The sequence below is a fragment of the Pezoporus wallicus genome, unplaced genomic scaffold (assembly GCF_028554395.1).
Source record: "Pezoporus wallicus isolate ANWC-B61680 ecotype Strahan unplaced genomic scaffold, APGP_CSIRO_Pwel_v1 contig_5908, whole genome shotgun sequence".
NCBI classification, from domain to species: Eukaryota; Metazoa; Chordata; class Aves; order Psittaciformes; family Psittacidae; genus Pezoporus; species Pezoporus wallicus.
Genome location: NW_026635282.1, coordinates 536,529 through 560,015, shown reverse-complemented (window position 1 = coordinate 560,015; position 23,487 = coordinate 536,529). Strand labels below are relative to the sequence as shown.

The 23,487-nt window shown below is 52.1% G+C and overlaps 1 protein-coding gene across 1 annotated transcript; it reads right to left on the bottom strand.

Annotated features, from left to right (window-relative positions):
- Positions 1–2,122: 2,122 nt before the first annotated feature.
- Positions 2,123–7,838, bottom strand: ELOVL1 (ELOVL fatty acid elongase 1). Its single transcript, XM_057416635.1, is given in 10 exon segments — positions 2,123–3,295; positions 3,718–3,854; positions 4,014–4,119; positions 4,450–4,506; positions 4,712–4,792; positions 4,958–5,148; positions 5,527–5,586; positions 5,987–6,030; positions 6,032–6,138; positions 7,365–7,838. Coding segments are annotated over 10 exon segments (1,095 nt in total). The 5' UTR covers positions 7,422–7,838; the 3' UTR covers positions 2,123–3,040.
- Positions 7,839–23,487: the final 15,649 nt, after the last annotated feature.

Sequence of the window (23,487 nt, the reverse complement as noted above, 5' to 3'; positions counted from 1 at the left end):
GCCTCCCAAGTTTAACCCAGAGAGAGCCTTCTAAGAGGAGGTCCAAGGGATGAAGAGGCAGCTCTCCCCAACCAAATCCTAAGGCAGCAGCTGAACCTAATGTGGAAGAGGGCAGGGCCCTATATGGGTTAGACTCTTCCCCAGAGCTGTGCTGCTGCTGTAGCAGCCCTGCCCCACACCCCTGCAATGATCCAGGATGCAAGGAACCTGCAAGAAAGGCTTCTATGTCTGAAAACTGGTGCAGTTTTTGCTGTGGAAGCAAGCAGTTCACCTTTCTCAGAGAAAGCTTGTCTTGCCTCTCTCCTTAGCACATACCCACCCTGCAAAGCTGTGCATTATACACTCCATGAAAACCCCTGAGCATTACTAGAAGGTGAGGGTACTGCAGTGTCTTCCTTTGGCCCCCACACTGGAGCAAGGAGGTGCAGAGGAAAGAGCTGGGCACTGAGCCAGCAGGCCCAGGAAATGCTGCCATATACGGTGTGGATTCGGTTCAGAGCAACAGCTCCAAATGACCATGACAGCATGTAAATTACCAAGGGCCACAGCCAGCCCATGGAAAGATCTCAGCTAATGGGAACAATTGGAGGAAGGGAAAGCAGAACACATGCAGGGAACACCCCCTTTTAAAAGGCCAAGCAGAAGTAGTTCAAAAGTACTGTTACTATTTTGGGCAAAAGCACAAAGACAGGGCCGTGTTTACCAAAAGCCAGCTGAAGGAGGGGGAAGGAGGCTTGATGGGAAAAGCTCCATCTTCAGCTGGACTGTCACCTACAGCTCCTGAAGAGAAGGCTTCTGAGCACCTACCTAAGGGTTATACACCCCTTCATCAGGGACCAGAACGAGCGTTCCTGACAGTCCTTGCCCAGAGGAGCAGCAACTGAGACACCACTACACAGGTGCAGCAGCCAGACCCAGTTTAAGGCTTCATACATACAAGAGCACTAAGCCCTGTAAAATGTGGTGATGCCCACATGCAGTTTGGGTTATTTGGTCACACCAGTTCAGGTCAGTTGATGTTTTCTTATGTTCTGGGGCATGAGTATAGTGTACGGTAGCTCAGGCACAGTCAGCAAAGCTTTCCCTCACATCCAGCCATGCCCTAGGTCCAGCATTGGCTGGACAGCCACTAAAGCTCTCCCCACACCCCAAACAAACCTATAGTGAACAGCTTTTCTCCTGGCCACAAGCTACCCACCCCTCTGCCCAGGCTTGACTCAGCACCTAGGCTAGCCTCTCACAACGGCATGGGGAAGGCAGCACTGCACCCCAACAGGGAAGCCAAACTGTCTCAGGTGGTAGAAACAACAGAGCGCAGCCAAGGCATGGTGCACTGCTGTAGCAAGAGGAAGACAGCAGGAACACAAACCTCCCTCTGACCGACCTGAGCTACATTCTGCACAGATCCACACTGCAGGGGCTGTCACAGCTGGCAGCAACTTCACCTTCAGCAGATGCAGAAGGCAAACTGCTGTTTCCCCATCACCTGGGGTTCCAGGGTCTTTATTCCCCACTCCACCACACCTCAGCTCCCTGGGATGTCTGAAAGGCAGCAGCACCTCCTGGGCCAGTGCCCAGGTCCCAACACACACCCTGCCCCACCCCAGCCATTCTTTGACAGGGTGGAGCCACTTTCACAACAGGAGCTTTGACACATTTCCTGCCATGAGCACTGCTCTACTAGCACACTTGGGAACAATCTGCCATCTGCTTCATCAGCAGACTGCTGCCGCCCTCTCCCCCCAACACAAAAACCTGCTATGCCAGCTGCTGCTCTTGGCCCTGCCTCAACCACACTGGGCAGCACCAAGGACCTGGAACAGCTTCTGAGGACAGCAAGCCAGGAAAAAAAAGAGGGCTGAGCCATTTTTCCTTCTGTCTGTTTATTTGTGATAGAAGAGCAGCCCAATCTGACAGGGCCTGGCTCCTTCACCTCAACCTCAAGGCCAACAGCACGGTTTTGGTTACAGCCCGAGCAAGTGATGGGCACCAGGACCAGGAGAGCTGCTGCACCGCCCTGCTGGTAGGGCAGGGTACACCTTCAGATGCACAGGGGCAAGATGTGTTCACATACACCACAGCAGCACAGGCGACAGCCATCCTCTGCTGTGCTCACGCTGGGCCCAAGCAGGAAAGCCCAAGAGCTGATTCAAGGGGCAATTATTGCTCAAGTCTTGAGTATGCAGGAATGGAAATGGTCCAAGGCAAGGCTGAGCTTGGCCTCCCCCACTCTGGAGCAAGGCACCAGCTGCCATACAGGATCATGTAAGTGTGGCTGAAGCACACACTGAGCACCTAGCTCAGGCACAGAAAGGCAAGGCAACCTGGGCTTAGCGTGTGGGAGAGGCATTTCAGGCCATCACAACCCCTGCTACATAGTAGGCACACAGCATGTGTACTGTACTGGGCAGGTCTGGGCCCTTGAGTTCCATATACACCACCACTACATTCTCCATCGCTACACCTGAGCACAGCTATGCCAGGGCAGGACCTCCCACCCTGGGCACACAGGGGTTAAAAGGGACATGCAGCACTGTGGCATGGAACAAAGTGGCACAAGGCACGGTAGAGCAGGAGCACTCACGCTGGAGCTGGCAGCAGCAAGCAGCCAGGGACAAGCCTGCTCATCCACACAGGCTCTCATGAGACAGGGAAGAGGAAGGGGCACCAGGACAGGGAGCAGTCTCTTCTTTTGGTCCTACTCAGAAGGAAATAGGCCCCAGGCAGAAGGGCCAGATGTAGGCACTTGGGGAAGTTCCTTTGGAAACACTGGAATGGGACTGCAGCCCCACAGCTGTGATGCAGGCAGCTGCCTCTCTGCTCAGCAACACTGAGAAACAGCACAAGCCCTCCAAGGAGAAGTTGCCCATAGCTGCTCAGAGCAGAGGGGCTGGGCATGCAGACAGGACAGCAGGGCTTGGGCACAGGGGTACAACAGTCTGTAGGCACTTGACTTGGCTAGTGGTACCCAGGAGCAGGGGAACAGGTCCCAGCTGCCTCTGCCCCGGGGCTCTCATTGGCTCTGGGAGGGCCTTGCCCTCTAGTTGGCTTTGACCTTGCCGTTGGTGACAGTGCCATTCTCGTGGATGCTGCTACCGTTGTGCTGGGCTGCTTGCTGAGCCACCCTAGGCAACCGTTTGCCCTTTGTGTAGGACTGGTACCAGAAGTTGGAGAAGAGGATGAAGAAGATGGTCCCATAAATCCAGATGAGGTGGACGAAGATGGGAAACTGGTACTGACAGCTGGGCATGAAGTAATACTGAGAGATGTGGACAGAGACAATCACAAACTGTGCCTGGGAACAAGGCAGAGCAGGGATAAGTTATTCATGGGGGCAGGGTTAGGGACACCCCCACCCCCTCCCCCCCACAGAGACCTTTCTAAATTAAACCAATAGGCTCCTTTCCCACTCTGCAGTAGAGTGTGTGCCTCCTTATGTTGAGGCACAGTCAGCAGCTGGACAAGGCAGGCACAAGCCTCAAGGCAGCACATCTCTCACCCTCCCGGTGTGAATGAACCCAGGGGCAGCAGATTGAGCAGCACCCACACCCTAACCAGGCTGGTAGGGTTGTCAGAGGTCTCAGAGCTGTTAGAAACCCAGAGAAGCTACAGAAGAGACAGCTACAGCTGCTGGCTGCACCTTTCACAGGTACAGGGGCTGGCCTGCCCCCCACAAAAGAGGATGAGGGCACATGCTCTCCTCCACAGCAGACTCACCAGCTGGATGGCTGTGATGTGCTTCTTCCACCACAGATACTTTTGGAAGGCAGGTCCTGCTGCTGAGAGCCCATAGTACAGGTACATGACAACATGCACCATGGAATTGATCATGGCATGGAATGAGCCCATTCCCCCTGTTCAGAAAGATTTTCATTAGCATAAGTTAGTCCTCTGCAGCAGCCAGTGCTACAAGAAGTTTCTAAGAGCCCAACAGGGCCAAATCCCCTTGTCAGCATGCTGCAGCTAAACCCAACCTTTCCCCAAGCTGTGCACCGCTACAGTTTCCATCTTACCTGGACCAAACCTTGCTCCCCACCACCAGCTCCAAGGCAGAACAGAATGGTGGAAGAGGTGCAAGAATGTGACCTGTTCATTCTTCTTCCGCAGGACAAAGATCACCTGCAATGAGAACCCAGTAAGATCAAGGACCTGCAGCCCTGGGAGCAGATGGGACAATAATTTAGTGTCTGATCTCAGTGGCAGTTCCCCTTCCCCCCCCACCAAGCTCACTGCCACTACCCATGAGATCATTCCACAGCTTCCAGAGCTTTAACACACCAAGAGTGTCCTCTGCAATAGCCCAGCGTGTTCTTCTTGGTTATAAAGCCCAACAGAAGCACTACCAGGTCAGACTGGAAGGGCTGAAGTACACACCTATCTCAAATACACTGGGCCCCAAGTCCCTGCCCAGAAAGCAGTGACAAGGCTTTCTCACAGTAACTTACTCACCGTGTCTGTCAGTTCGATGAACTTTGAGAAGACAAAGAGCCAAGCAACACTGACCATCTGTAACAGAACACGTTAATATTAGAGACCCACCTAGACTTGAAATGCCCATTGATCAAGAATGCTCATGCAGTAACCCTGGGGTGAAACCAAGAGCCAGAGACTAAGTCTTCTGCCTCAAGAAATGCAGGCAGCCATGACCTAGCTGTCCAAACAGAAGTACTAAAGGCCATCCCCACTACTTGGGAGAGAGACAAGAACTTACCCTGAGGGCCTTGGGGTCCTGCGAGAAGTCCACAGGGTCACATCTCCAGGTGTACCCAGTAAGCCACCCCGCCATCAGGAACTGCAACAAGAGCATCACCAGGGTGAGGCCCCACACATCACCCACTGCACTTTCCAAGCCCTGCACAGAAGTGCAGGCAATAGCCTGCAGAAGGACCCCCCACCATCTATGCAGCCTGTATGCAGGTTTTCATATGCCAGACAAAGCCTGCCATCAACAACTCACCTCATAGACTATGTAAAGAGAGAGGCCCACCAGAAAGAAGTTGTATAGCACCATGAACTTCTTTAGGTTTAAAGGCTTCCTGTTGGCCATTAATCGGGGACCCAAGGATAGTACAAAGTAGACATACGCCAGGAGGATGCCCATCACAAGGAACGGGGATTGCATCAGTGGATAATCAGCGATGCGGGGGTCTGCAGAGAAAGCCACAGCGCAGAGTGGTTAGCATCCTCACCCCAGGCTGCTGCCAGCAATGCTGCTGCCAGGGTGGACATAAGGAATGGCAATTCTGTTCCCCTGGGACAGGAGTGCAGGTCTGGAGGGACAGTCTGGGAACTGAGGCTGGTAAAGCCAGCCAAACTCAGTAAGGTACAAGGGCATGAGTGCCCCAAAACAGGCTGCACACAGGCCCTGAGGCAAAACAGCCCAACAGGCAGCACAAAAACCCCAGAGCTGCATCTACACAAGGGAAGAGGTAGGATGTAGCCAGACCCAGACTACTTCAGGGGTGACAGCCACCACCCCAGTGCCTGTGGCAGGAAGGCACAAACTGGACAGAGCCAAACACTCACCTGCTTTCTTCATGAAGTCCTGATACATGGTCACAATCCCCTCCATGGTGGTGGCAGTATCTATGGAGAGAAGAAGGGCAGATCAGGCAGCTGTTTTCCCAGGAGGCTGCCTGCAGAGCACAGGCCTGTGGATCAGAAGATCTCAAGTACAGCTTCAGAGATACAGTCATGTGTATCTGGCCAGCATTGCTCTCAACTAATCCTGCAGCAGCATCTACTACCCAGTGGAACCACATGCTCCCCACTTCTCACTAATCCTGGCCCTGCCTCCTGAGCTCTGCTGGGAACCCCATCATACACTACCAGCAGTCCTTCCAAGGCAGATCCTAACATTTCAAGCTAGGACGCTTCGAGCCTCAGCACTGTATCTCCAGCCCCTTAGTCTTGCTCCTGCTGTACAGGCTCAAGCATTATCACCCATAACCATGATGTTGCTACCAGCCTTGCCTCCCATACCCACCTGCACAATGCTCTCTGCCTGACCCTGGTGGAAGGTCTTCAAGATGCAGAGCTGGCCCACAGCCTCCACAGAGCAGTGCTTTTACAATCAGCTTTGGGCTCCTGACCAGTGATTGCTGCCAGAGAAGCCACACGGCATCACTGGCAGACCCACTGCATGAGGAAGGAAAGCCATCAGTTCAGAAACACACGTTTCTGGTGCCAGAGTTCCTGGTTTCACACCCTTGCACAAAACTCTCCTGACATGAACTACCAAGCCATAACCCAGCACCTCAGAGGTGAGCTGCAGCTACTTGGCAATGACATTTCCACTCCTCTTCCAGACAGGGGACAGTATCTGTGGTGGAAAGGATATAAGGCTGCAGAGAGGTAGTCTGGTTCTCCCCATACTTGCTCAGCCTCACTCTAAGCACACACCAGTGATCCAAACAGATGCTCTCCATAATAGCAGGAAGGGCACAGGCTCTTGTTGCTGCAGGCAGGCTTCAAACACGTTCACCCAGGCCCCTGTGCTCCCCAGCCTAGAGAGCAACAGAAGGAAGGCAGCGCACAGGCCTTACCTGACTCACCCTGCTGCAAGGGAGGCATCCCCACAGCTGCTCCCAGACCTCCGAAAGGCTGTATGGGAACCACTGCCCACAGACAGGCCCAGGGAAACAGTCCCCAGCGCAGTTCCCTCAGGAAGTTTGTTACTGCCACCACCAGGAAGCATGGAGCCTCTCCCAGACCAGTAGCCAGAAGAACCTCCTTCCCAGTAAGGTCCCACCTGGGAGCATCCAGCAGCCATTGCTACCTCAAACCCCCATCAGCCAGCACCAGCATCACTCTTTCAGCTTCACTGCAAGAGTAAGAGCTCAGTAAAGTCCTCTTTGCTCTAGCTGGGACCCAGACGGCAGCAGCAGACACTACCAAGCACCTACATGACAGGCTTTGCTGGCAGCAGTCTTCACAGGTGCCTGGCACACAGCATTCTGCATCACCATTCCCTACACCTCTCTTGAGTGCAGCAACAGTGCTAGCTCTGTGCCTGCCCAGTCATACCCTCTGTGCTGTTCCAAAGTGAGCACCACCCAACCTCTACAACAGCACTGGAGTGAAAGAAGTCTTCTTCACACCCACCCTTCCCACAGTACCCGTTCTTCCAAGCAAGGCTCCAGAGCAGCCTGCACAGCCACACACCCCAGGGACAGAGCCTAAGAAGTTCTGCTGTGCTTCAAAAACACAGAAAGTGATTCCCCATGTCATCATGGAAGCAGCTGCAACCCTAGGGCAAAGCCCACTCAGAACTGACCCCCATACCTCATGGGCATCAGCAGCAGAATAGATGCTCATCTTTCTAGTCCAATATTTAAAGGGGTTTAACAGCAAATAATACTCACTTGTAGTAAGTAATACTTAAGGTCCTGGGCACTGCCAAGGTTATCCACTCTCCACATGCAGCAGGGGCCAAGAAAGTGTAGCAGGAACTAGAGCATCCTCAAGAGCCACTCAAAGCTCCAGCTGTGGGAAATGCAGTAAGTACAAGTCCTGAAAGCTGCTGAGCTTTATGTTGATTTAATGGCTAAGAGCAAGCTCCAAACGTGTCCGTCTAGTTTCAGCTTTCAACCACTACATCCAGCTACACCTTTGCTACATTGAGGAGCCCTCAAGAGTTAGTTCCCAGCACAGGTACCTGACTACTAAAGCTCAGTGTTTATCTTATCAAGCTGAATTAGTCACCTTTACTATAGGTCCAGGGCAGACAGAACTCTTGCAGAGTGCTTGCCTACTTTAGGCAGGCTGGGATGAGAAGATGGTATCAGTCACCTACAAGCTCGGAGCTACATCTCACTGGAGGGAAACACCTGAGCTCAGGCACCACAGGTTCCTGTACTGACTGCAATGCCAGCAGGGCTCCAGCACCACTGGCCAATGAGGACCCCAAGTCAAAACAACTCAGGGAGACTTGGGTGAGAAGACTCGCACTGACAGACCTGCTGAAGGCTGCACAGAACACACAGCAGACGAGGGTCATCCTGGCAGCAACCCTGAACCCAGACAAGCATCCCATGCAATCAGTGGAAACAGCCTGCTTCCGCACAGCACTAGCAGAGAAGTTCCCACCAGTATGAACAGGAACAACTCCCTGCTACTGCTCTGTCTTGTGAAGTGCCTCCAACACGCCATGCACACCAGGCAATCCACCTGTCCTGACCATGGGCTCTGGGTAAGAACCAGGACCTCTACCAGGGCAGAACAACTAATAGAATCACACTGCAGGCCCTTATGAAAAGCACCTATGCATGTCCCACAGCGTCTCAAGGCAGGAGACCCTGCTGCATTCAGCTAACAGAGCTGCCACATCTTCAGGGAACCCCCAAGGTTCTTGAGTCTTTGCAAGGGCTGGTGTCCACACTGGCATGCTACACAGTCCTGCACTAGACAGAGGCTGAAGTGTGCCTTGCTCAGTGAGTAGATGCAAGTATGTCTAACCCTCCTCTGTCTCCCAAGGGAGAGCCACTGGCCTTGGGGTGTTGGCAGTCAAGCTGCAAAGGGGTAGTTGTAAAGCAGGGCTAAGCATTACCTTCACTAAGCAGAAGGATAAGCACGCTGGTCTGCCTGAGCCATGATGGCTCCACACCAGCCTTTTTGCTGCAGGCAGAGTTCTTCCAGCACAAGCATCTTGGGAACCTCAACTCACCTCTGCCATTTCCTCTGTGCACAACACCAGCACTTGATGCATCTCTGCCCTTGAAGAGGGGTTCCCCATCCAGCCAGGCATGAGCTCTTACTGCTCTCCATGCTACATGCTGCAGATGTTTACAGCTCAGTGGCTGGCATCTGTCCTCTTTGTACAGGGGAGACACTCTCCTTTGACTCCTCCTGGATCCTGATCCTCTTGGGCAAGGAACTGGGAGGAGATGGGGAACCCAAACCTGAGCCTTGAACAGCTGAAGTCAAGTCAATGGGCCCAAGCATCCCAAAGCACCAGGAACCCTTGGGGCCCAAACACACCCTGCACAATACCTAGAGACCTTGCAACACAACTCCTTCCACTTCTCACCAACAGAAAATCACTTCCCCATCTCAGCAAGAAAGTTCCCACTGTTTGCAAACCAGAGCATCGGGCCCCACACTACCACAGCAACCAAGGCTTAGATACTTGGTTACACCAAGCAATGCATACACTGCACATTCCCAACAAGCTATACAGCTATTAGTGCAACCTCAGCAAGAATAGCGAGGCCCTTTATAACCAGCCCCAGCAGTCAGACAACATTGTGAGCCACGACAGACCAGAGCTCAACCCAGTTAGTTTTGTCAATAGCCCCACAGGGTACATCTCTTCACACAGCAGCTATCGGCAACCAACACTCAGCCCCAGCCACCCAACACTCCTGCCTCCCCATCAGCTTTCAGAGTCAGAAATCAGTCCTTTAATAAGTGTGAAAGCAAGCACCCTCATCTCCCCACTACTTTAATTACAGGCAGCACCAAAACAGTCTAGTAGGTGGCCACAGAGCTACCAGTGCAGGGTGAGCTGGCACAGGGCCCTTGCTGAACTGCCTAAAGCAGGCCTGGTCACTGCAGGCATCCCAAGGGAGTAGCAATCCTCTAAAGTCAGGAGATAAGCAGATATCAAGTTAACTCACATCCCTGACCCACAGGCAGGCAGCAAGGCTTGACACAGCTCTGAGAAAGATGCATCTTCCGCCCCCAGCTCCCCACCACAGCACATTCCTGGATCCCCAGAACATCACTGTCAGGTCCAGCAAGGCCCACATGCAGCTTCATGTATCCAGGGAATGTTTCCCAGCAGAGATATGGGGACCTGTGGTTCAGAAGAAGCTGCCAGCAGCAGCTGCTGCCACTGTGAAAGGAGTGGGATTGATCAACCCAGGATCTGGTGGTCCCAGACCAGGCATAGAGAGGGCTGTGCACAGCACACACTGAGGCTGGCACCTCAAACCATCACCAGGAGCTGTCAGTCACAGCTGCAGGAGACACGTCCTGGAAGCTCATGCACAAATGAGTCCAACAAGATGAGGAACACAAAACCGTATCTGCCATCAACAACACACAAGCAGTGAGGAAGTCAGAGCAAGACAAGAGTGAGAATGAGGCCAGCCAAGCAAAGCCTTCTTTATCCGCTGCAGCAGGATCACTAAAACTAAAGTTTATCATGAAACAGAAAAGCGGATTTGGCTTTCCTCCTGCTGATGCTCTGTGCCCAGGTGAAAAGGAGACTGTAACCAGACAGTGCATGCTTGCTTCACATCTCAGGACACCAGTTCAAGCACATGCAGCAGAGAGCTGTATTCAGGTACACTGCATTACTGCTAACCATTTCAGCCATCTTATTAAGGATTTAGTTAAGGTACTGTTGTCCACATGGTACCTAGGTAACATTCCCCACACACACCCTGAAGAGATATGCCCGTGCACCAACCCACAGGGTGCGTAAGACAAGTCTGGAAGGAAAGCAGGAGCTTCTGTGTTTCAAGTTCAGAACCCCATCCCAGCAGAGCAGAGCCAGAAAGTAGCTTCCCTAACCTGGCACCTTGGCTTTGAGAGAATAGAATCTGTTAGTTTGAGGACAACCAGTTCCAGAACTCTCAGCCCACAACATAACTACAAAGTCTACAAGAACTTCATGCTAACACCGCCAGATAAGTTTTCCTATTTGAATCACATCCATTTGTTACTTCCTCTGGCTTGGCTACTTCATGCTCAGTATCAAAGGACACAGCTAACAGCCTGGTACCATATGCTCTGCATCATCATACTTGGAAGCCAGTACAGGAGGACTGTGTTCACAAGACAAGGGATGCAAACTCTCAAAACCTTGATATGCAACAGCTCTTGCAAGAGCTGCCACTGCAACTGGTGCAGGAGTTACACTGGCTGGTGCTGCTCCTGGCACACAGGCTTCAAGCAGCAGGAAGTGACCTGTCTGAAGCCAAGGAGTTTCTCCATCTTCACCAAGTGCGTGTTAATACCCTACCACTATCTCACACTGTGTCTGTAAAACCCTGAGGCCTTTGGATAGCATGCTACAAACAGATTAGGCTCTCCCCTTCCCATGGAGGGCTGGAAGCAGGGAGACTCCCAGATTAGCAGGCAAGCTCTGCAGAGCCTGAGCAATCAGAGTGGCACCTCGCAAGCCTTCAGGGGAAGAAAGTCCATTGCAATAGGATATAGTAACCTTGTACAAGAGGCAAGGCAGGTCATCAGACTTCAAGGTCCCACAAGAGCATGCAGTAGAAGATCTATATGCACAGAACAGTGTGTTTTCAGGGACAGCACCTCCCCTGACTGATCAGGCAATCTCTTAAAGTAGGCTTACTCCTTATCACATTCCGTACTGGTGGCTGCATGTGCAGGGCACTGGTATCAGTACAGATGAGAGCAGCTGGGGAAAAGGCAACACTAGGCAAGAAGTCCAACATAGCAAGGAACAAAGGATTAAAAAAAAAAAAAAGGGAGAAAAGCAAAGGGCAAGATATCTGCAGAAGGGGAAAATAAGGTACTTCCTTTCTAACAACACTGAGCTATGTCTGCTTCCTCATGCTGGGAAGGAGATAGCTGGGCTCCTCTCTGAGGGGATGGAACCCAGCAGCCCCCCAGGGTACACAGGGGAGCACACCCAAGAAGGACAGAACTATGCAGGCAGGGCTGAGCCAAACCAGCTCCTAACACCCACTTCAAGAAATAGGTCAAGCCTTCCAAAGCCCTCCAGCACAGGAATACAGAACACCCCTATCTGGAGGTGGGACAGTCTGTACCAAAGCATTCATCTCTGGTTTTAATCACTAGGCAAGTGCCTCACTACAAGGCTTCACCTGTTCCCACAGCAGTGTCTGTAATCATTACTGTGTAATGATTACATTGCTCTGTCCCATCCAGGCTTGTGTATTAATTGAAGAGGCACATCAAGAAAAGATGGATATTAAAAGCCTACAAAGCGAGATGCAGAAAGACTAAAGTCCTTCCAACAGCTTTATCCAGATGATTCAAGAAACCCAATGGTGAACCCAGAGCCACTTCTCATTGAGACAGGGGATACTGTCTGGAACTTGCCCTGACATCAGCACTGGGCCACTTATATCCTCCACACCGAGGCAGCAGCACAGTCCCACAGCCACCTTCTAACAAAAGAAAGGCATGTTCTCTGACAACACTAGAGATGTTACACTCCAGGAGCACAGTATATGCACCACAGATCCCCCAAAGCATAAGGCTTAATAGATACCACCTTCAATAGGGTTCAGATCCCTCCACACACAAAGAAAGCATTAGGCCTGATTATCTCCACAAGGTATACATGGACCACTCAAAGCCAGGGCTCTTGTTGCTACTGCTGGTCCTGTACAGAAAGGGAAATCCTCTTAGGGTTAAGCAGAACAAAACATAAATCTATGTACAGGACAAAGCTATAAATAAACCACGAGAGCAAGCTATCTGATACACACGCTAAGAGCCTGTAGAACTTGCTGCCACAGTGACAGCTTACCACCCCGACCCATCCCACAGCAAAGAATCAACCAGAAATTAAATACCCTGTGAGACTAAGGGAAATCAAGCACCATCAGACCCAGTTACCACCTCCACGATCCCCAAGCTGCTGAAGTCTCAGCTGCATCCAGACACAGGCCTCCTGATAGGGAGCCGGCTGGGGCAGCTTGTCATCTCTGAGCAACAACAGCCCCACAAGTCTTGCAGGGAAGAACTCTGGCTCCTGGGGACCAGCTCCTCCCTGCAGAGCCCAGGCTGCCTCACCTGTTTGACTGGCAAGAACCAGACTTTCCAGCCCAAGTACTCCCACCATCTGACAGCCAGCAGGACACATGCTAGCATAAATCCAATACAAAAGTACAGGAATACAGAAGATCTCGTGGACCATCACAGGCACCACTCCCAGTATCTCCTGTAATCTTCTTCCTAAAGTAAAGATCTCAGCCTGGGTGTTGACTGCCCTGGAACCCCAACAGGAAAGAGGAAAACATTCACTGCAACCTTCAAGGACAGTACCAAGCCAAGCACGCAGCAGTGCACCTGCTTCTGATGCCAGCTTCAGAGCTTCCTAGGGATACAAAGCTTTTTTTCCACCAGGAGAGAAAGGAGACACTATGCACCTTGAACAAGCTCACTCATTTCAAGACATCGTACAACACTTCTAGATCAGAGCGAGTTTGTTCACCCCTATCCTTAGTTTTAACAGTACTTTCATATTACATTTCTACCATCAAGGACCATAAAATCCCTCCCCCTCCCCCCCCCCCTTCAGGAAGCAGGTGACAATACAGAGGGCAGGACTGCAGAGGCCCAGGCTGTGTGGGTGGCACGGCTTAATCCCCACAGCGAGATGCAGCAAGTAGATGCTGCAACACCTGGCACCTTGCTACTTCCCATAGGAACAGGCTGTCAGCAGCTGCCCACACCCATGAGCTAGAGGGGCTTCCTAAGAAACAGACAAGATACAGCAGCCTCAGTCAAACCCCAAGGGTTTCGCCAACTGTTTGACTCTCTAAACCATCCTCAAGAAGCTGCCCAGCAGGTCTGGTGGGAGGTCAGCTCCGTCCAGCTAGGAATCTGCCCTGGCTGCATTCTGGCAGAAGAGAAGAGGGTCAATTTGGGGCAGCACAGGATGGATGCGCTGCTGCACAGGCAATCCTGGACTCCAGGAGGGTAAGAGATGCTCTGATGCACTATAGCAAGGAAAGCAGCCAGTTATCCCACACTATGCCAAACGAGTATAGGGAGGGGTATTTTGCCCACTTCTTCCTGTCCTTAGAACTCCAGAGCCAAGGGGGTCTGGAAAGCACCTGACAGTAGCCCTGCAGGAAACAGCCCGAGCACTGAGGCATACAGACCATCACCCCCAAAGCCTCCCCTCCTGCCCCAGTGCTCTCTCATTCAGCCTGTTACAGAGATCAAAAAGCAGCAGTTTTCCCAACTGTCCCTTCATTACAAGGGAGGAACAGGCCCACATAAAAGACAGAGAGCAAACCCAGCATTGCCTGTGGAAGGTTAGATGAGCCATTTGACCATGGTTATTAAATCTGCAGTTGCCCAGCAAGCGCAGACCCCGTGTATGACCACACACCAGTCCGAGATGAGCTTGCAGCCGGGCTATTGCTGCCACCAGGAGGGTGACAGCGACCTCCTCCTCCCATCAGCGTTCCAGAGCAAGGGCCAAGCACCTACACGAGCCGGCACTCAAAGCTAACATTGTGTCGCGGCGGCGGGGGAGGCCTGGTACTGCCACCCTGCCCGGAGGAGGAGGGAAGAGCCATCTCAATGGTACATTGATGCTGAGGGATGCGTAGGAGAAAGATCTCCGGCTACCAGCGCCACCGCTGAAGGCTGTTCCTATCCTAACGCAGCGAAACCCCAGCAGAGCACGGCCCTTCCCAGCTGTTTAACATCCCGCAGCTTTCAGCCACGGCCGAACCCAGTGGCCGCTCCAGGGCGGAGGGCGTTAGGGAGCCGAGCGGGGTCCCAGAGCAGCCCCAGCAAGGCGGCTCCAGCACAGGCTCCCGCCCCTGTGCAAGCAGGGACCCCCCCCCCCCCCCCCCCCCCGGTACAGGGAAGCGCGGGCCGCTCCCGGCATGGCCGCGGGGTGTGGCGCCGCCGGGGCCTACCGCCGCTCCGGACCCCGGAAGCACGGTGCCGCGGCCCGGCCGAGCGCCGGCATCACCGCCAACGGGGCCTGTGCTGCCGGGGCTGGGGAAGGGCGCCTGCGGGGCCCAGGGCGGTGACTGGGGTGAAGGGGGTGAAGCCACCTCCCAGCGAGCCCCGGCCGAAGCCTGTCCGGCTCCTGCAGGCCGGGAGCGGCAACGGCAGCAATGTCAACTGCGCGATGTCTGTCCCCTTCCCTGGGCAGCCACCAGACCTCGGCCCGGAGAGGCAACAAGTCCCTGGCACAGGGCCCGTCACCGCCAGCAGAAGGGGGGCAGCCCCGGCACTGCCGGGACCCTGACCCCAGCATGGCCGCCGGGCAAAGACCTGCCGGGACACAGGCCAGGGTGCTTGTGCCCTGGCGCACAGCCAGCGGGGAAGGACAGTCCTTCCTCCTGGCAGGCTGGGAAGCATCCCAAGCACCGCACCAAGATGGTGTGGAGGAGGCGGCTCTGGCATAGGACTGCCCCAGAGGAGGGCAGCCCAGCTCTGGGAAGGGAACTGCACCCTTCCCTGGACACCGGGGACCAGGCCATGAGCCGGGGAGCACCATGAGGACTCAGTTGCTCTTACAAACTTCAACAGCCCAACTTACACCTTGCTTATCTCCCTCCCTCTGACACAGGCAGGTTTGTAAACTGCTGGCCTGTCAAACACACCCACGCTGCTGCTGTGGTTATCTCCCCCTCCAGCAGAGTGACAGCCTCACTAGCGCCTTCCTGCCCGGTGGCCACCGCACCCAGCCTCACCCCCTGCCAAAGGCATGCCACAACACCCATCCCGCCCATCAGGCCATGGTCTCTCCAGACTCACCCCTCCACCCCCACAGTGAGGGGGGCATCACCCGCCTCCTCCCATGCCCCGGAGCATCCCGGGTGACAGGGACACAGGCACACACACGAGAGCCTCCTCCGGCCGCTTCCCCCCTACAGGCTGTTGAGCAGGTGCCAAGCGGGCACATGGCCTCAGCAGGGCAGGGCCCACCATCCCCGGCAGGCAAAGCTTCCACCTCAAAGCAGCTAAACCCCGCTCAGGCAAAGCTTCAACCCCAAAGCCGGCCTCAGCACTCCCCTGCTCTGCAACGACCTTCAGCGATCAGCCGTGAAACACCCCAAAAAAGCACTTCCCAACCCACCACCACGTTCAGGCATCTTTCCCCCTCACAAAACCCTGAGAGCCCTGGAATCGAACAGGCTCAACCCCCAGCTCACCCCCCCGGGCACGGCGGCAGCAGCCAGCACCCACCGCCCCAGCGGGGACCCTTCCCCCATGTGCACACAGCACGCCCAACCGCTCACGCTGCGCGGCTCTCTGACATCGGGGGGTGTCGCTGGGTTTAGGGCGGGTTTAGCTGCTCTCTGGGGGAGAGGCAGCTCCTCGGGGAAGCCGAGGGAGGGGGGGGCAGCAAGAGAAAGGAAACTGTGGAAAATGGGCTGGGAAAAGGGTCGGGCAGGTTGGCTTGTGGAGGGTTGGTGTGAGGGCATGAGGGCGATCAATACAGATGGATAAACAAGTGGCACATATGGTCGTGTTTTTTACGAGTGACACTGCGGCAGCTACCACAAGCATCTGGAAACAGGACAGGACGCTGCAGAGAGGTTACATGGGTCTGCATGCTGTTCCCAGCACCTCTTCATCCTGTGGTGTCCTCACAGACTTAAAACTGTCAAGAATGGCTTGATCTGAAGCTGGTTTCAGAACTCACTGCTCTAATTAGGAGTCACCCCATTTCCAGCTTAATTTGATGTACAGCAATCCATTAATATCCATTTGCTCCGGTGCCAGCATTGTCTTTTATCTCACATAGGTCCTTGCCTTGGTATTTATGCTCCAATGTATCTGTACACAGCAGTCATCTCCCTCTCAGCCATTACATGGAAGACTAAACAAGTTTTTTCCAGCATTTTCTTACTAGCCAGGCTGTCCCCGCTCCTGATGCCGTGGTAACTCTTCTGGCCATGCGGCTGTGCAAGTTCCCTCTCCTGAAGGCAGGTGACCAGGAGTCGTCACAGGCTGTGCTCACCTGGTGAGAATTCCCTGTCCGAATACAGCCAGGGCTGCATTGCTTCTCTGTGCAGCTTTCCAGTGACAGCTCAGAGTCACTCTGTGCTGTCCTTTAACTCCTTTAACTCCTCTCCTTCAGGTGTTTGCAGTTCACCAAGTCCCCCAGATGAAGTAAAGAACTGCGCTCCTGGTGACCTAAATGCCTTATTTTTGGTAGTACAGCATTCCTTAACACTCCCCTACAGTGCTAATGCACCACAACATAATGATTTCAGCAGATCACACCTAGTATTTGTGCCAGTCCTTAAGGAAATCAGTTTATAAGAAAATCCACAAAGTGCCTTAGTAGTAACCTTCTGTGTGTCCTGATATGCTCCCTTTCACCAGGCTCTGCTTTCATCTTGACCTTAACAACTCCTTCCCACATGGAATTTCTGTGCTCGTTTCAGCTCCAATATCTACTGAGGTTCCCCATTGGTTCCAAGGTTCCTAGCTGCTTCCCTGAAGCCCACACAGGGCCTATGGCTTTATAGAATGTTTTTTTTTTTAATTACCAGGTTAGTCAGACATACTAAACTATATTTTATCCCACTTTCCATTTCCTGTCCATGTGCTGCATTACTCTTTAACTGAATACTATTAACATCAGACTGGCAGGCCTGCAGCTGTCTGGATCACTCTTTCTCCCTTGCTAAGTGTAGGCATCAGTCTTGTTTGCTATTCTTCCCTTCTTTTTCTCTTTGTCCTCCTTTTATTTTGCTCCATTACTCTATTTTTATTTGTGTCATAGACCCATTCAGTGGAAATCTTGCCATGTTGTTTGTCATGATATGAGAGTTCATCAGTGGATTCCTTCGCACTCCCTACTAGACACTTTTCCACCTTGTATCCACATCTCACATCTTTCTCCGTGCATTCCTTCTCTCCTCTGGATCCACCCTTGCTGGCAGGCTTGTTAGGCTCTAACTATAAGCCCCAAATTGCACAGCCCAGTTACTTCCTGCTATTGGAATAGATTTCCAGGTCACTGTCTTTTCTTCTGCTCTGAATGCAGGTTGTTTCTCCTCTCTCTCGGTCCTGGACTCTACATCCCTGTCACATCTGCCATCTCCACCATTATTCCTGTGCAGTATTTTCCCTTCAATTTTCCCTTGCTACCACATCTTGTGTTTCTCTCTTAATTCTCCAACACATCAAATGTGTTTTTCCATTTCATTTCTCCTCTATTAGTTGTTTTTCTTCTTTTCACGCTCACTTGTTCTGATGGGTCACCTTTGTTTGTGCGTCTGCCTGGCTTTCACTTCTCATGCTCAGTGGGTGTCTGCAGTTTTGTTCCCCCTTCCCACCATGTTCTGGAAGCAGCAGCAGCCTGGGCAGGAGCTCCAGTGGGTGCAAGGACCTTGATCTGCTGATGTGATGGAGAGTCCCCTCCTAACCCTGGGGACAGGGCTTCAGCAAGGACTTGATGAATCTGCTGCATATTGTGGATCTGGGTTTCTGTCTTCCAGTTTCTCTAGAACTGTTTTAGGAGTGGTAAATGCTCCATCCCTGGTGGTGTTCAAGGCCAGGTTGGACAGAGCCTTGAGTGACATGGTTTAGTGTGAGGTGTGTCTGCCCACGGTAGGGGGGCTGGAACTGGATGATCTTAAGGTCCTTTCCAACCCAAACCATTCTATGATTCTTTGGAAGAAGAGTAGCACAAGCATACATAGCAAAGAAAATCCCTCAAAAATAAGGTAGGTGAGGGTGCGGGAGACCAGGCCAGAGTGATGTGACCCGTTGTGTACAGCCTGATGGTCCCAACGTGTCTGCAGAGATTATTTTTATAAATGGATAACATTCTTCATCCATCTTGAACCCTGCCTGTGTGACATGAACTCTGAGACAGAAGCTGTTTGCCGCCAGCCGAGTGTGTCGCTCTGACAGCAGCCTGGACTGCTGAACCAGAGATGATCATGTCACACGCCTGCACAAGGGTGTCTTTCCTGCACTGACCCTTCCTTCAGCAGGCAAAGCCCTGCAGGTCATTAACATTTCACCTGCAGCTCATGAAACAGCCTGGCTGTTGTGCTCTTGGTGGCAGCAGCCTGAGCTGCATCAGGCTCCAGGCTGGGAGAACTTAAGTTCCTTCCTCCATTGCTTATTCTGGAGAACAACAGACCATTTCCACTGTAGCTTTGGTGAGGTCTTGCTGATCCTTCTCAACGTGGAGATCTGATCTGTTGGAGGTGGGTGTGAGTCTCTGCACTCCTCCTTTCTGATGTTCTCTCTATCAGTATCTCTCTCCAGCTTTCTCCTTGCTTCTTGCAGAGCCAAGTGCACCTCTTTCTTCCTGTTGCTCTGTCTTGGTGCAAAAAGCAGGCATGCACTAATGTAACTTGCTGAAGGCACAAAGATGGAAGCCATCATCAGTGCACAGGATTATCTGCAGACTATCAGATGGGAAGATCTGGAGAAACTAAGCAATGAAAAAGGAATGAAGTTCAGTGAAAGGTTGTGACCTTAGGGATTAGTAACGATCATTTCTTCTGCATGTGATGAGAGATGCTGGTGCAGTTTTCTCAGTGTTGTGCCTTTTCTGGTGCCAGTCTTAGGAGTGTCTTAGGATCGCCATCAGTGGGGAAAAAGGGAGTTTCAGCCTCTCCAGATACCAAGTTCCTCAATTTTTCTGGCAGAGATAGAAATTCTCAAAGTTCTGGCTTTCTGAGGAGCTGAGATATCTTTTTGATCACATCTGATTTATAAAATAAGTTTATATTCTCTAATTCACTGAATTTATAACTGTGAATTTATTTTTTAAGTACTGAAAAATTGAATCATGGGATTTTTATGTGCCAAAAGCAATGACATTGTTCAACTTGAAAAAGCTAAAAGATAATAAAAAGACCAAATTAATTTAGAGAAATTAAATACATGTGCCCTGTAATTTTTCAGTAATGTATTTGACATACATAGTTAACAAATTCACCTGCCTTATTATGCTTGGGGTGTGAAAAGATTTCCAGATCCTCCCATGCTTTTCTTTTTAATCCTGGAAAGCCAGCAATTTTGCAGGTGATCAGATAAAAACACCGAATGTAAATTGTCTCTCTGATGTTGTTTATCCCTTTCTCCCGAGGATGGACCTTATAGCACTATCAGCCACACATCACTGCTGATTCTCTGTGACTCCATGACAAAAAAATGACAAGTTGGTTATGCTGGCAACTGCAAAGCATCCAAGAAATGCTCCTACACCACCTCTGTCTATACTGGGAGAATAAAACAAGGCTTTCATGGCCACTAAACATGGAGACAGATGGCACTACTCAGAGCCTGAAGGACCATTAAATGCCATAATGCTAAGTTTGTGATTTCAGCAAATGGAGATGGGCAGACAGGCTGTGCCTGAGCGAGCCTGCTTCTGTAAGCTCAGGCTGATGCGCTGCTTCCTTCCACGGTTGATATCAACATCAAGTGACTCATCTTGTGCAAACTTTTGTCTGTTATTTATGCTGATTACATCACGCTGGCAGTAGAGGCCGGTTACCCCCTCGCTGTCAGTGTTGCTGTCTTCCTCCTCAGCCAGAAGAAATACCTTCACTTCAGTCCTAGAATCTAAAGTTCCTAGAAGACCCTCAAGCTACCAGGAAACAACTCACAACATTTCTGTAGCCAGCAGGCATGAAGTGACCCCGCTGGAATCCCTGCTGTAACATGAAACTGTAGTTTTACTCTAAAACATGACTTGAAAAAGGCATACCATGAGATGAAAGGTTGTAGCCTCACCCAGAAGCTTGGTGGTGGTGCGCTGGAGTGCAGATGCTTTGATGGCAGACTTTCACCCTGGTGTGTTTAACTGCTGGACTTTTCTTGCCAGCCAGAGTGGGCAGCATGCAAGACTGAGGTTTCCTGATGGGATGAGAATCCTTTATCAGCTGCATAAAAGCCAGCAGTCTCTCCAGTGATCCTTGACAGCCACCTCCACAGGCTGGAAACATCACCCCAGCAATGTGCAACACCCTGGGGTCTCCACAACATGCCAGTAGTCTCAGCCCGCTCAGGACCTGCTAAAGCATCCCTATTTGTTCCTGTGGCCTATTGGATAACTTTATGGATAATGGTGCTTGTTCCAAATACGCATGAGTCTTGGGTGAAGAACAGGCAGCAAGAGGCTGGAGCAAGTTGCTTGAAGAGACTAAAAGCCTGGAGAAACTCTTCTTCAGTGCCCCTGCATGGCAGCAGGCACAGCAGGGCCAGCTCATGATGTAGAATGGACTGATGGGAGGCTGGAAAGGGTCAGGATGTTTGGGGGCTTCAACACATGCAGCACAACAGAAGTCCTTGCTGCTACCAGTGCAAGCGTTTGTTACTGTCCGTATGCAGCAGGATATGGGAGAAGACCACAGCAGCTTTGTGAGCTCTGTCTCTGGTAGGGACTTGAAAACTGCCCCTGTTCAGGGAGCTTTCAAGGCTGTTGCATGGGCACACACGCTCCTGAAGAGAGAAAATGCAGGTGGTGGGAAAGCCCTCATCCTGCTCATCTCCACAATCTCCCTGAAGCCATTTCATTTATCTCTGTGTTTCAAAGCCCCCAGGACTTGATCAGCTTTGGCAACCTGTCCCAGACTGCCTGGAGCCTGAAGAGAGCAGCTGGGCAAAGCCAGGTGACTTCTCCAACCCACAGCAGGCAGTTGGAACTGGAGTCAGATTTGGTGACTTGACACCCACATGCCACACTCCATAACTGCGTCCCAGGGCTGCTCTCCTGGTACGTGGTGCAGCAGTGCCAGGGTGTGAATAAAACCTGAAGAAAAACCCCTCCCAGGTGCTCCAGGCTTCACTGGCGTGTTTCCTGGGAAGGCTTTGCCTTGACCTGAAGTGGCCACCAAATCCCAGGCAGAGGATGCCCAGGGCAGGGCTCTCAGGTGCTACACCTCAGCCATGGGGCAGCAGGGCAGGCGCTGGTGCGAGCTGCCAGGCATCAGGCTGAGCACGCTGCTGGTGGCTCTGCAGGACTAAGCCACAGAAAGGACATTGTCAGAGCAGAGGATTGTTCTGGGAGAACAGGCTGCACAAAGAGGGATTGTTTTGCTGTGAAATGAGGCCATGTTTTAGCTCCATCCGGGGCTGGGCTTTGCCTGCCCATCAGGGCTACAGGCTGGTGGGGGACCTTGCCTGCTCCCAAGTCACTGCTGTCCTGCCTGGCATCTTCTCTGCTTCTGAGGTTCTTCACCAGTGCAGGTCCTGCTGTGGGACCACACACCTCCCCATGTCCAAGGAGCTTGGGGAAATGGGAGAGCAGCAGTGGGGCAGCTCCCACAGTGAGGGGCTGCACTGTTTCTCCTGGATACCTAGGGGCTACTGTCCTCCCTTTAAGGTACAGATATAACCAGGAGGGAAACAGATAGGCAGTAAACTGCTCCAAGATGGTGGGCAGAGATTGTGGCCTCCTTTCTGCAAATACTTAAGTCTCCAAAAATTGGTTTTGATGGTGAACATCACATCCTCCATGGATGCCCTCATGCCTGCACTCTGTATGGGGACAAGCATCTCGCACTCAAGCTCCAGCAAGGAACCGCAGGGAGCACAAGACACAAAAAAGCAGCATGCTCAAAATACGGGTTGGAGCATTCCTGTTCCTTCCTATTTTCTCATTCCCTGTGTCAGTGAATACAAACAGTTAAGAGTGACTGTGAGCACACCCACAGAGGCTTCATGTGACTCATCCCTGGCTTGGCAGCTGCTGGGCTTCAGCAGCTCAGGGCTTCAGGTCCTCCTGCCTGACTCCTGCTTGCAGACCCATGCTGCCCAGCTCCATGCCCAGCCCTGATTCTGCGGTGTGAGGCTGACACGATGGGTGCCCCCAAAGAGTCCCATGCAATCAAGTCATGATCTGTTGCATGGTTCACTGACTGGAGCAAAACAGACTGCACTACGATGATGACGACAACTGTGGTTGTTTCTATCGCTGAGATGCCTATGGGAGCCTAAATATACATGGGAGCTAAAATCATGGCTCCTCAGCCCCACTTACACAGAATGCTTTTCTCAGGGGGAATATAAACTGTCCCTGTATTAGCTATTGCCATTAGCACTTTGCTTTGAAGTCCCACCACGCTGCTGCAGCGGAGCCGGAGACAAAAGCCATCTCTCCCATCCCACACAGCAGGATCCCGACTGCATCAGTACCAAAAATAAACCCCATGTAAACATCCACCACAAGCTCCAAAGCCCAGTTTCTGCAGAAGCAGCACACCTCTGTGCTGCATGCTGCGGTGGGCAGAGCCCAGGATTGGCACATGACAAGGGGAGGCAGACAGGTCCCACCAAGGCCACTTGGCAATAGGCATGGAAGGGGGATGCCTGGGCCCAGGAGAGGAATATCCCGGGAAATGCTGCAGCTTCAAAACAGTGCCCATAGATAGCAGTGATGCTCAAAGCATGGAAAAATAGTGCAGAAGTACCCTGGGGCACAGTCATTGCTCATAGAATCATAGAATGCTTTGGGTTGGAAGGGACCTTAGAGATGACCTAGTTCCAACCCCCCTGCTTGGACATGATGGTAGCAAAGGGAGAAACCTTATGGCAAGCGGGTAAATCAGTGACAGAATCTGAGCAGCAGTGACAAGATAACCACAGCAGGAACCACAGCTCTTGATCCCCTGGCTTTGGAAAGTATGTGTCTCAGACAAATACAGGCAGTAATTTCCTTTCTTTAAAAAACACACACCAAAAAAATAAACCAAAGAGAAGACAAAAGCTTCTCCTCCCGAGGAGCCAGCCAACTCACTTTGCATTGCTCCTGTGTGCTTCCTCATGTACAGGGTTACCCCTGAGCAAACTGCAGGAGGTTTT